At 52.1% G+C, this 13,012-nt stretch overlaps 1 protein-coding gene across 1 annotated transcript in view; it reads right to left on the reverse strand.

Annotated features, from left to right (window-relative positions):
* Positions 1-1,361: 1,361 nt before the first annotated feature.
* The window catches only part of CDK16 (cyclin dependent kinase 16), a 12,549-nt gene continuing 898 nt past the window's right edge, over positions 1,362-13,012 (reverse strand). The window contains exons 2-16 of the mRNA XM_004376894.1: positions 7,694-7,901; positions 6,928-7,061; positions 6,718-6,843; positions 6,572-6,628; positions 6,358-6,472; positions 5,587-5,681; positions 5,423-5,485; positions 5,052-5,175; positions 4,628-4,748; positions 4,422-4,519; positions 4,231-4,336; positions 4,103-4,145; positions 3,865-3,955; positions 2,733-2,810; positions 1,362-2,646 (exon numbers count right to left, since the gene is read on the reverse strand). Coding sequence (XP_004376951.1) covers positions 2,609-2,646; positions 2,733-2,810; positions 3,865-3,955; positions 4,103-4,145; positions 4,231-4,336; positions 4,422-4,519; positions 4,628-4,748; positions 5,052-5,175; positions 5,423-5,485; positions 5,587-5,681; positions 6,358-6,472; positions 6,572-6,628; positions 6,718-6,843; positions 6,928-7,061; positions 7,694-7,901 — 1,497 coding nt within the window. The 3' untranslated portion in view covers positions 1,362-2,608. The remainder of the gene's footprint in view (positions 2,647-2,732; positions 2,811-3,864; positions 3,956-4,102; positions 4,146-4,230; positions 4,337-4,421; positions 4,520-4,627; positions 4,749-5,051; positions 5,176-5,422; positions 5,486-5,586; positions 5,682-6,357; positions 6,473-6,571; positions 6,629-6,717; positions 6,844-6,927; positions 7,062-7,693; positions 7,902-13,012) is intronic.

A 13,012-nucleotide genomic window follows, 5' to 3' on the forward strand; every position in this document is an offset into this window, starting at 1 on the left:
CACAACTCAGTTTCCTGACGGGGGAAAGGGAACTGCTCTTTCACCTGGGGTCCCCAAAGAAAGTGGCATTTGAGTTGGGTCTAGCACATCTGCTCTTCAAGCCCTGCTGAATCTTGTCAGATCCTCTGACTCAACTCCTCCCACCCTATTTACCTGGGTAGCCTATCCGTCCTACAATCCAACAAGAGGCTGCCTTCCCCAGCCCTAGACTCGGTTTCTCCACCTTCCGGAGGCCAACCTGTGCCGTAACTATGACCTTACCACTTCCCAGAGCAGTTGGGTGAATTTTAGTCCTTCTAAGTCCAGCCTGGTAATCTTGTCCCTCTTCACACAATGCCCTGATTATCCCAGCCTCCTTTGATGCCAGAGGTAACCATGTAATCTGATTCTACCCAATGGATGGCAAGGGAAATCTGAGGAACCTGTCAAAGTCTCAGCCCTGTTACAAGAAAACAGACAGGTAGGGAGGATGCATTCTTGGCTTTGCTTGCTTTCCCATCTCTGAGGACACGACAGAGATCTTGGCACCATGAGGCTGCAAGCTGAGAGATCAAAGTACTTAACGGGCACAGTTGAGTGATTACAGGTCCTCGGGTCACCACCTCTGGACTTCAGTAAACAGCCACTCTTGGTGAAGTTTGCTATTATTTGCAGCATTTGCCCGCCCCCGCCCACTCTACCTCTTCTGCCTGTAAGTTCTATCTTTGGCTTTGCTCAAGATGGTGGGATGGGGTTAGAACTCACAAGACAAAGAAATCAAAACCTCCAAGTATCCCCATGCCTAAGAGCAAGTCCCAGGTTGTACCATTTGACCACTGGCCTCTCACAAATCATTGTACTCTTCCCAGGGTCATCTCTTCCATGCTCGTGGTTTCTATTACTTCCTGGACACCACTGATATACACTTATAGCTGCATCTCTGGCTCCACTCCTGAATTTGATCCATGTTATCAGATTTCTCTAAGTGGTCCCAAATCTACCCTCCTCTCATAATCTTTCCAACTGCCCTTCCTCATGGTATCCAGGTCAGATACATGTGGTGGTCGTAGCGGGCCTCTTCTGCCTCATGCCCCCACCTTCCGCTCCACACCCCCTGGTTCTACTGGGCCCTCCAAGTGTCTTTCGAACAGACAGCCTCTCTACAGTCACCTACCTCCACCCTCAAATTTCTAGGTAAGTCTAACTCCTTTCTCTGCCTGACAATCAACACTACTCAGATGCCTTTTCCATGGTCATGAAGTGTCATTGGCCCACTTCCAGTGCTCTCCTAGAAGATGGGAACCAGGTATGAATTTTCCAAAGTCCAATGATCACTCCTGCTCAAGAGCCCTCCTCCACCCTAAAGGGATTTGCAATCAGGCTTTTCACTTTAGACTTTTAATATTTCATACAGCGATTATGGTGCATTCAGGAATCCAACCCCGAAACCCCACTAGGAGGGCCCCCACCCCTGCCCTTCCACCCCATTTGAGGGCCCCAGGGGTTAGGGTGGAAGAAAGGGAGGTAACCACCCATCTGGGGACTGACCCCGGAAACTGTCCCTGCCCTGCCTCAACCTTCCCAGGGGTTAGGGGGTAACGCCTCGGCACAAACCCCCATGCACCCCAGACCCTCCCTGCTTGTGCACATATACACACTATGGCTCCTCACTGAGTTGGCTAGTTCCCGGCAGGGCCCCTACTCAACAGCACCAAGTGGGATGGGGGTGCAGGAGGGCTGGGCTGGGGAGACCCTGAGAAGGAAGGAGGCCCTGGCTACAGGACTGCAGGAAGGTTAAGAGTGGGGCCCCCCACCTCATCCATGTCTCAGAGTCTCCTGTAGTTCCCAGGTCCCTTAGTGGCTGGGAATGGCAGGCGGGGGTAGGAAGGCGAGTGGCCAAGGCATGCTCTCCCTTAGCCAACCCCAGGGTCTGGTGATGGTCAGGGTTCTGGTTAGGGGCTGTATCCTTGCCTCTGAGGGGCTGGGAGCGGGGCTTCATTGCACAAAATACTGTGGGAGGGCCCACACACAGGGGGTGGGGCCCAGCCAGTCTGTATAGAGTATTGCATTTAAAAAAATGAAAACCTCATTCAAAATAATTAAAAAAACATGAATGAAACAAACAAAAAGAGGCCCACACAACATGAGGCAGGTGGGGCAGGCAGGAAGTCAGGCAGGGGAAGCCTCAGACTCAGGGCATCACCACCATCTTGTCTGAGTCCAGATCCCCAGCCTGGGCTAGCTCCGGACCCCTGGCTGGCCGTGGGGCAGTGGTCCTGGGGGAGAGTATGATGGGGAGGGGAGTAGGCCTGGCCTCAGTGTGGGAGGCTGGCACGGCCATGCTGTCCGCCCGCAACTGCCGAGACAGAGAGACAAGACAGACAGACCAGGCGAAGGAGTGATGAGAGCTTTGTTAGCACCCAGTAGACAGGCCAATGGGTGGGCTGACAGGCCAATGGTCGGATGTTGGGGCAGGCAGCAGGGGACATGTGGGCAGGCGAGCATGGATCAGGCAGGTAGGCAGGCAGCAAGCAGGGGGTATGCAGTTGGGGGGGGCTGCCCTGTGAGGGGTGTGGCATCCCTCCAGCTGCTGCCTGTTGGGGCCTGGGTCTGTGGCTTAGTACTCGGCTTAGAACTCGGTGTCCACCACACGGAAACCTGGCCTGCCTGCGGGGGAAAGCAGAGCAGATGGCTGTTGGTGGGTAAGCAGGTAGGTGGGTGGGGCAGGGAGGAGGGCCAGGGGCTGTATCTACCTGAGTCAGGCATTGACGAAGACCGAAGGTTGGCCTCCTTTTGTAGCTGGATCTCCTTTAGTGCAAATATGGAAGTAGCTGTGAGTAGAAGGGAGAGACAGAGATGAGGAATGACCCATCAGGCAACCCAAGACCACTCCCCATATGGCCTCACTGGGGGAATTAGAAAAAGCTGCCCCCTCTTTGAGAGGCTTGGCTTTCATCTGTTAAATAATTCCACACACAAACCAGACGCAGCTAGGGGAAATGGAATATGGACTATTACATGACACTAAGAAATTGTTAATTTGTCAAGTGTGATAATGGTACTGCAATTACTACCTGTTAAAGTTGGGTGATGAATGGTGTATGAATTTGATTTAAATTAATCCAGTGGAGAGATAAGGGAAGTAGGACTTTTTTTTTTTAGGTGTGTTAACAGTATTATGTCTTTAAAAATTATTTTAAGAGACACATGCTAACATTATTTACGGGTGAATGATATAATATCTAGGATTTGATTAAAAATAATCAGAGGAAATATAGATAAAACCAGATTAGCCACAAGTTGATGACTACTGAAGTGGATAATGGATACTTGGGGGCTCATCATATTATTGTGTCTAATATATAAAATTTTTAAAAGTTTTAAAAGCCAGATATAAAAAGAGAACCTCCAGTGTGATTCCATTCACATAAAGCACTAGAGCAGGGAAAACCTATCTATGTTGTTAAAAGTCAAAATAGTGATAATACCTGAAGGGGATGCAAGGGGTTCCTGGGGGCCTTATAACATTGTTTCTTGATCTGTGTGTTGGTTACATGGATGTGTTTACTGTGTGAAAATTCATCATTCTGTATACTTATGATTTGTGCATTTTTTAGCATATATTTTTCAAAGAAACATTAACTTAAAAAAAGGTAAAGTGATATTGCATCTATTTTTATGTCCGTAAGTTTTCATAAAAAGTATTAATATTAAAAAAATAACTTTTTGTAATAAACACAACTTCCTACAACTTCAATGTATAATTAAGAGGTACCCCCTTAGAGGTGGCATAGCCAGAGCACTGTACAACCTGCCCAGCTGTCTGCAGCAGTCCTGTACCCCCATAGCCCCCCACCAGCCAGTCCATACCCCAGCCCCACTCACTGTCAGGAAGTTTATGGATCCGCTCCCCTAGACTGAAGAAGAATGGATGTTTCATGGCGTCCTCTGCAGAGATCCGATTGCGACCCTCAAACTGAGGGGGTTAGGGGAATATTGGTACCTTCAACAAGACGGCCTCTCTTCCTCCCCACCCTGGACCCTGCTCCTGGGGTCCCTGTTTACCCATACCTAAAGCTCCCCTAGCCCCCCCACCAAGGCTGGGCCAGGAAGGTGGTCTCACCTGCAGCAGCTTGGTGAGGAGATCGGCCCCATCACTGTCAAGTCTATCACAAGGACAAGGGAACCTGCTTTATATTGAGTTTTGGCATTCTGGCCCCTAACACACACGCACCCACCCACTAGCCTCACCGGGATGCATGGCTCAAAAGGGCCTCGGCTCGGTACTTGGGATAGTTGTATGTCTTGAACTCCTCATTGGACAGGATGCCTGGCCATGTCTCCTCAGTTGGGGTTCCTGGGAGGGAAAAAGAGCAAACCTAAGCATCTCACAGGTCCTCCGTGGCATGCCCCCACGGCTCCTAGGGCTCATGCCCCCTCACCCAGGATGCGGAAGATGAAGTGCAGCTGTTCCTCCACCGTGGAGCCCGGGAACAGGGGCCGGCCCGTGGCCATCTCATAGAAGATGCAGCCCACACCCCTGGGCAGGGAGGACACAGTAAGTAGGAAGGCAGTTGACTGGTTGGCCAATGTGACCAAGCCACCCCCTTTACTACCCAGCCCCTGCCATACTTCCACCTGTCCTCACCACATGTCAATCTGTGTGGAGTAATCTGTGGATCCTAACAGGATATCAGGGGGCCGGTACCACAATGTCACCACCTCATTGGAGTACGTCTTCGTTGGGATTGATTTGGCCCGGGCCAGGCCTGGGAGGTGGAGAGAAGAGGCAGCTGGAATTGAGGAGGTCCTGAGCAAAGTCTGGAGGAGAATGCAGTTGGGATTGAGGATATCCTAAGCAAAGTCTGGGGAGACTGAAGTGAGGGAAGTAGGATACAGATGAACCTCAAAAAGATCTGAGGGCAGGTGGGCAGGCAAAGAATGAGGCTAGGGGAGGGAGTTAGAGTGAGGGGAAAGTTAAGGGGGTCACAGGGAAGAAGGGCTAGGGGCAAGGGTCTTGGGGAAGGAGATTGAGACTAAATGGTCATGGGGAAGGGGGAGGCTGGGTGTACCGAAGTCAGCCAGTTTGAGCTCTCCCCTCTCATTGATGAGCAGGTTCTGGGGCTTGAGGTCTCGGTGTAGCACCTTCTGCCGGTGGCAGTAGGCCAGGCCACGGAGCAGCTGGAACAGGAACAGCTGGGGACCCAGGAATGGCAGGCAGTCAAGGAGTATCCACCAGCCCGACCCCCAGCCAGCACTGCTCCCCCTCCCAAACAGGAAACGAGCCCAGAACCTTGCCATACAAATGAAGACAGGGTCCCAACACCCTCCAAGAGCTCCCAGTAAAACAGCCAAATGGGAAAAGTCCATTTCTGGGAGATCTTTGGGGTGGAGTGTGTAAGTGGGGGCCCACTTGTGCCCCTGCTTCCTGCCCCACACCCACTTTCACGTTGTGCATGTTGATGACATTCCCGCAGTCATCCAGGTACTGCTTCAGGTCCTTGTCCTGGAGAAAGAAAAGGAGGTGGTACAGGAACAAGGGTCATACCCCATGGCTCCTAGCCATCTCTCCATGTCCCCCCAGTACCCACTACCACCCAGCCTTACCAGGTACTCAAAGACAAGGGTGAGGGACTTCTCTGTGTGGATAATGTCGTGTAGCGTGACGATGTTGGCGTGTTTGAGGTCCTTGAGCAGGGACACTGCAGGAAACATGGGGATGCGACCAAGGAAGACTCAGGGCCCCACCCTCAGGATAGAGGTAAGAACAGGGACCAGATAGAGACAAGCCCAGGGTTTCCTTCTTTCCCCATGCGGTTTGGGGTAATGCCTCGCAGCCACTGGCTCCAATCCACCCTATACCAGGAAGATGTGTCCCCATATTCTAAATGTGGAAACTAAGGCTCAGAAGAACCTGGAATTGCAGGTGACACTAGATTTTCACAACCTTTCTTTGGTTTCTGGAAAAGGGTCTTGCTCTAACCCTCAGTACATGAGCCTGCAACATTGTGTGAAATTGAGTCTGCACGTACTATTTCTATGCAATTGAGATTCATTCCACATTATTTTCTGACTAGAAACTTGGGTCAAATAAATTGGTGAGCACTTTCAGAGGTGCTCTCAGAACCAGAGCAAGCACCCTGGTGTCCAAATCACCTGCCTTTGATCCAAACAGGAGAGGATTCCTGGTTACCTTGATTATTACCTGGATATGTGGGTGATGGGCACTTTCTCTAATGGGCTGAGAGCAAAGGCTTCACGAAGCCCAGAACATCAGGAAGTCCCAGAATTCCCAGCCTTTGTTTTCACCATAGCACATGTATGTGTGCCATGGAGGGAATCCAAAAAGCCTGAGGCAGATGGGGTGAGGGTCTGTACCTTCCCGGATGGCGGTGCAGGGTGCCCCTTCTTCATGCTCCAGTCTGATCTCCTTGAGTGCCACAAGGTTGTCTGTTAGCTTGCTTTTGCCTTTGTAGACGGTGGCATAGGTGCCCTGGGATATGAGGAAGAGGGATGGAGGGGGGAGCTATCAGGCTGCAGGGGGTTCACACTGACCCTCACCTCCACCATGGGCCTCCTGGCTGTCCCTCACCTCGCCCAGCTTGTCCAGTTTGATGTAGGTCTCCAATTTCCCAAAGCCAATCTCGGACTGTGGGGTAAAGGGGGCAAGTTAAAGCAGGCTCAGGGGAGGGAACTGGGATAGGAATAGGAAGCAGGACACGAAGAAGAGATGCTCACCAGGCTGACACGACGGAGGCGGCGGCTGAGGGGCTTGTCAAAAATGGGGCTATTGAGGGTCAGCTTCTCAAGGTAGCCCTCAGGCAGCCGGATGTCAGCTGGTAGCGACAGGCGCTTGTTGATGTCCTGGCAGGCAAAATGCGGGAGACAGGACCATGAGCCCCCCCCCCCATTTCCAACCCCTCCACCACATGGGCTGGGGATCAGTACCTCAGTGGAGATCTTGCGTGGGGGATGGTTGCGCATGCGCACCCTCACTGGCGACTGCACCTCATCTGAGGATGTGGCCGAAGCCTGGTCACTCTCCCCATCAGACCCCATCTTCAAGTCCTCATGTACAATCTCTGGTGTTGAGGGAGAGGGGGGGAAGGCAGGCCAGGTGGGGTCAAGAACCCCAGGACACCCCACCCCCACCCAACACATTTCCCCATCACACACATGCATGCACATGGACCCCAGACCAGCCTGGAGTTCCTCAAGAAGAGGGTGGCAGGGCCCAACAGGGGCTCAGACAGATCCAGGACAGGATAAATGGGGTATAGAGGGTAGACCAATAGTCACCTAGTGAAGCACCCCATTCCAGCGGCAAGCTGAGATTGCAGCTGGCCCAGGGCCAGTGGGCAGGTGGCAGCAGAGGGAGCCAAGGGACCTGAGGAGGCAGGCCCAGGGCAGGCAGGCCCAGTGGAGGGGCCATCGCAGAGTACAGAAGGGCAGAGGGAGGCTTGGGGCAGCTGCTGCAGGCAGGGCACGCCTGGGTACAAAGCCAAGTGAAGGGGCAAAGGTAGACAGACAGAGGGTGCTGACAGAGGATGGCAGGGGAGAGAAGAGAATACATGGGGAACAAGGAAAGGGAAGAAAACAGAGAAAGGAAAATAAAAATAACACAAATCTAAAAGAAATTTGGCTGGAAGGCAGCACCTAGGAACCAGCCCGGGGCGGGGGTGGGGTGGGGAGAGGGAGTACTTAGTGGCCCCACCTTGTGCAGCGCTGAGTAGGACCCGTCCAGAGCGAGTTTCCCCAGGGACAGCACGTGTGGGGGCCTCTCCAGGGTCACTGCCGCCACCACTACCACTCTCATCCAGGCCTATCTGCTCAGGGGCACCATTGGTCTTGTCTACACCTCGGCCCCCTCGGAGTGTCATCGACAGCTGCCGTTTGATCTTCTTCATCCGATCCATGGCGACCTGAGCAGGGGGCATGGATGGGAATGGGTTCCATGTTACCATCTGCCTAACCACCATGGGTCCCCCAAAATCCATGGTAACCTACTGGGGGGCATTGATATGAACTTGTGTCAGTGACCACTCAACCTCTGTTGATCCATGGAACCTCTCAGGATTTTTGGAAACCTAGCATGGACAAGGACCCTTGTCAGTACCTGACCACCCATGGGACCGTTCCTAAGCAGCCCACCTGGGTACTCAGGCTTAGGTGGCTGGCTGAGGGCAAGGGCCCACCCGGTGGGGTGTTGGTCTCTATGGGGGCTGCCTCACTGTAGGAGCAGAGGGCTCCACAGCAGGTGTTATCAGGTGCAGTGGCAGTGGTGGATCCAGCCGTGGGTGGGGCAAGGGGCTTGCCCAGGGCCGCGGGACCACTGACACAGCCCCGGGCATGCCCATAGAACAGCATGTTCTGCTGCCACCAGCCCCACATCAGCCCCAGCTGCCAAGGCAGAATGTTCCCCACAGCCACAGGGACCCTCTCGCCTCTCCTAGCTACCCAGCAACCATCGTCACGGTAACTAGTGGACCACTCCACTAGTTAAGCTAGGTTGGGGGGAATGCAAGGAGAGGGGGGCCCTAACCAGATCCAACCACTGGGTGGAGCCAAGAAGGAGGGGTCTCAATGCACACCAGCTGTCCTCAAGACTTATTGGAAAGGTTCAATCAGATTGGGACCCAGTGGGTCCCACCCAGAGTTTTACAATTCAAGCTGGGTCACATTTCTCCTTTACTTGAGAATGTACCTCATCTCCCTTATCACCCCAAACAAATACCCCAATGAGGCCCACGAGGTCTTATCTCACTGGCTTCTTTTACCTCTCTAACCTCACCTTCCCCTTTATCATTCCTAATTGCTGTTCAGCACAGTCTCACCTCAGGGCTTTTTCACTGGCTGTTCCCTGTGCCTGGAACACTCTTCCCCCAGATTTCCAAACAGCTCGTTCCCTCACCCCTTTAAGGCCACTGCTCAAATGTCACCTTTTTTAGTGAGCAGTGAGGCCTCCAAAAACAACCATATTTAAAATCTCAACCATCTTAATCTCCCCTCACGTTGCCTATTTTCCCCCACTGCACTCATCAACCTCATTAGAAATATTGGTGTTGCTGTTGTATGCTGTTGATTCCGACTCACAGCAGCTCTATAAGACAGAATAGAACTGCCCCATAGTGTTTCCTAGATTGTAATCTTTATGGGGAGGAGCCCCGGCAGTGTAGTGGTTAAGTGCTTGGCTGCTAACTGAAACGTCGGCGGTTTGAACCCACCAGCCCGCTCCACAGGAGAAAGATGTAGCAGTCTGCTTTCATAAAGATTTACAGCCTTGGAAACACTATGGGGCATTTCTATTCTGTCCTATAGAGTCACTATGAGTCAGAATCGACTCAACGGCAATGGGTTGGTTTTGGTCATCTTTACAGGAGATCACCAGGTCTTTTCTCCCACAGAATGGCTGGTGAGTTTGAGCTGCGCCGACCTTTTGGTTAGTAACTGAACGCTTAACTGTTGTGCCACCAGGGCTCCTTGGAAATGACATGATCTACCTATTTGCTTTTTTATTCTTTACTGACAGCCTCCTTCTCACCACCACTAGATCAGCTCCACTAGGGTAAAGACTTCTGTCTGTTTAGGTGACGGATATATCCTGAGAACCCAGAATAGTGACTGACAAAGTAGATGCTCAAGAAGTACTTAAGGCAGAAATGAATGAAATCAGTGGGCTGAGGGCCTAGGACCAACTTCCACCAAGGTTGGTGAGTCCCTGCTACTTATGAACAAACCCAAACAAGGTAGCCCAGGGACGCTGGCATCGGGAGGAAGATGACCTAGATGGGCTGCTGGAAGGAACAGGCTACCAAAAGGCTTAGACTAGCCTTCCTCTGCCTCTTTCTGGGCTCTGGGCCAGCAGGGAGGGGGAAAGACCTGGCCTAGGAACCTTCGGGACTCACAGCAAAAACTAAGATGGCCTTGGCCCCAAGGGAAGTATAGACAGACACGAGGTTGAAGATGAGGCTGGGGCTGGATTCAAAAAGAGAAGTGGATCATCTGTTACCTTGAAATCAGGTGCTTACCCCAGCGGTTCTACACCTCATCCTGCCTGGCTGACCTCACCTCCCCCAGGAAAGGTAGAAGAGTCAGCCTAGCAGCAAGATCTTAGATAAAGAGAATGAGGTCCATCCACAGAGAACCCGAAATAACAAAAAATCCTGACCCAGAAGGTAGACACACTGGGCTTGAGACTGAGGAAGGTAAAGTAAGACCAGCCCCCAAAGACTGTCATGTGTCCCCATATGGCATGGATACCCAGTCACTTTGCATGTTATGGTGGGAGGAGAACTGTAAATAGGACTGAATGGAGGATACAGAGGGGGCCAGAGGAACCATGGGTCTACTGGAAACTCCAAGGGCTAGACATGTTCTAAAGTTTAGTTTTTTGGGATTTTAGGAAGCTGCGTACAAAATCTTTGTATCCTGTGACACACCCAGCAGGGGGTCCCAGGCAGGCCCTTGCAAACAGACACTTAGATGTTTATATACAGCAAAACTTTCAATTATCATTTCAGTTTTCTAAGCTTTTTAGATTTTGGAATAGTGTAAGAGGGAGCAAGAAACTAGACACACAACTCCACAAGAAAAAAAAAAGGCACACGTCCTTCCTAACCCTCCACCCACCACCACCCCCGACTCACTCCAGGACACATACTCCCCCCACCTTGCAGACTACTCTCATACTCAAGGACACCCACCACCTCATACCACAGAGACCAATGAGGACACAATCATCACGCTCTACTAACTCCCATAGACACATATCATCCTCATCCTGTCCTGACCCCCACTAGTACACACTGGATATCCTCAGTGTCCTGCTTCCTTCAGTACGTACTGGACCCTCAAGGAGGCCTCACAAGGACTTAACTCTTACCCAGGTCTTAACTCCTACCCATGATTTCTCCATCAGCATACAAAGCCCCAACATATAACAATGAACTCTCTTAGCATCGAGGGATGGACCCTAAGTAACTTACCACCACATACTTGGGCCCTCACAGGTACTTGCCTGTTAGCTTTTCCTTGCACTGACCGCCACTGTCACAAGCTCAGCCCTCTCTACAGCTGATTCACATTAACACTCACTGAACTATCACACAGCTCTGCCCCACCACCACCCCCAGCCCCCTGCCATTAGCATGCCCTGGATCTACAAACCTCCCTGCCCCTGGTTAAGATACACCAGACTCTCCACAGCATTGACCTCCATTAACATAGTTCTCCCCACATAACTCTAACTCCAGTTAACATGCACTTGGGGCCCTCTACAGCTGACCCATATTAGCACTCACTGGACCTTCACAGTGCCCTGAAACCCATTAACACAAAGTGGACCTTGCAGAACCCTGACCCTGTTTTTGCACACACTCAGATCCCTCCAAAGCTATGACCACCATTAACACACATCCCAGTCCTCCCACTACCCTGTCCCCTCCATCAGCACAAGCTGGACCTTCACTCCACCCTGACCCCTACCAGCATACACTGGGTCCCCCACAGTGCTGCCTCCCCATTAACACACCTTGAATCCTTATTCAGCCCTTTCCCCCAGGGACACACAAGTACACTGTTCTATAATGGCCTGACCCTCATTAGCGCACACAAGTCTTCATTCAGTATTGATCTCCATTAGCACGTACTTCGGCCCTCCATGGCTCTAATCCACATTAGCACACCTGGACCTTCACATATTCTTGTCCTTTATTTCTGTTTGTTTCAATCCCCCACAACTATAACCTCAGAATTGGTTGACACTCAGGTCCCTTCACAACCCTGATATCCATTATTACACACTAGATTCCCTCCACAGCTCTGTCCCCCCATTGGCACTCCTTGGAACTTCAATATACTCCAGTCCCCCATGGACACAAATATACACTGTCCTCAATAATGTTCTGATGCTTATTAGCATATTCCAGACATCATACTTGACCCTTCCCCAACTGGCACACATTTAAGCACCAGCATGGCTCTAAACCAACATAAGCAGTCACTAAAACTTCATGTATTACCCTGCCCCTTATTAGTATGCCTTGGAGTCTTACATTCACTGCCCTCGTGGACACACACACACACAGATCTCATACCATCTTGACCTTCATTACACTGAGCCTCATCCAGTTCTAAGATGCAATTCCTTCCCCCTTCCCCCTCCCAACTCTGATACCTATTAGCACAGGCTCAGATCTTCACCTCCCTGCCCCCATACACATCCTCGGGTCCCTCCACCACTCTGCCCTCATTAGCACATACTGGGCCTCATACTCAGCCCCTTATGACCACATGCACACACCCTCTACAGCCATGACCCCCATCAACACACCCTGAACGCTCTCACACACCTCAGTCCCCCCACAGTGTTAAAATCATCCTGACACTCATTACCACAAGGGGCCTCAGAACACTGATCCTACTAGCACACTTTCTGGTACCTCTACCTTCCTATCCCCCATTCAGACACACTGGGCCTCTCCACAGCTATAGCCTCCATTAGCATATCTCAGCACCACCCCCCAACACCCTACTCCCTATTATACATCCTGGGGTCCTTCGACTACCCTACCTCCCCATTTGCACACATTGGACCTCACACCTCACACAACCTTAAGACTTACTACCATATGCTCCGACCCCTACACAGCTTAGGCTCCCCCCTCCATTAGCGAACCTCGAGTCTTCCACCACTCTGCTACCCATTTCTACACCTCTGGTCCTTCAATCACCCTTCTCCCCATTAGCACTAACAGCACATCCCATCCCCAACTCCCAGACCGGGCTCAGGGCGGGGCCAAGGTCAGGGAGGCCCCGAATGACCCCCCGCCTCCGGTGCACTCTGGGAAATTTGCTAGGGGAGGAGGCACATGCGGGCCAGACAGCCAGACACTTAGGCACCGCCCGGGTTCGGGGTTGGTTCCGTAGGAGGATGGGCAGCCCCGCACCCCATGTCTAGAGGACGCGCTCACCGGCGGGGGCGCGCGTGCAACCTCAGCGCCGCGGGGCCGGCGCGGTGGCGCCTGGGGCGGCG

The sequence above is a fragment of the Trichechus manatus genome, unplaced genomic scaffold (genome assembly GCF_000243295.1).
Source record: "Trichechus manatus latirostris isolate Lorelei unplaced genomic scaffold, TriManLat1.0 scaffold00046, whole genome shotgun sequence".
NCBI classification, from domain to species: domain Eukaryota; kingdom Metazoa; phylum Chordata; class Mammalia; order Sirenia; family Trichechidae; genus Trichechus; species Trichechus manatus.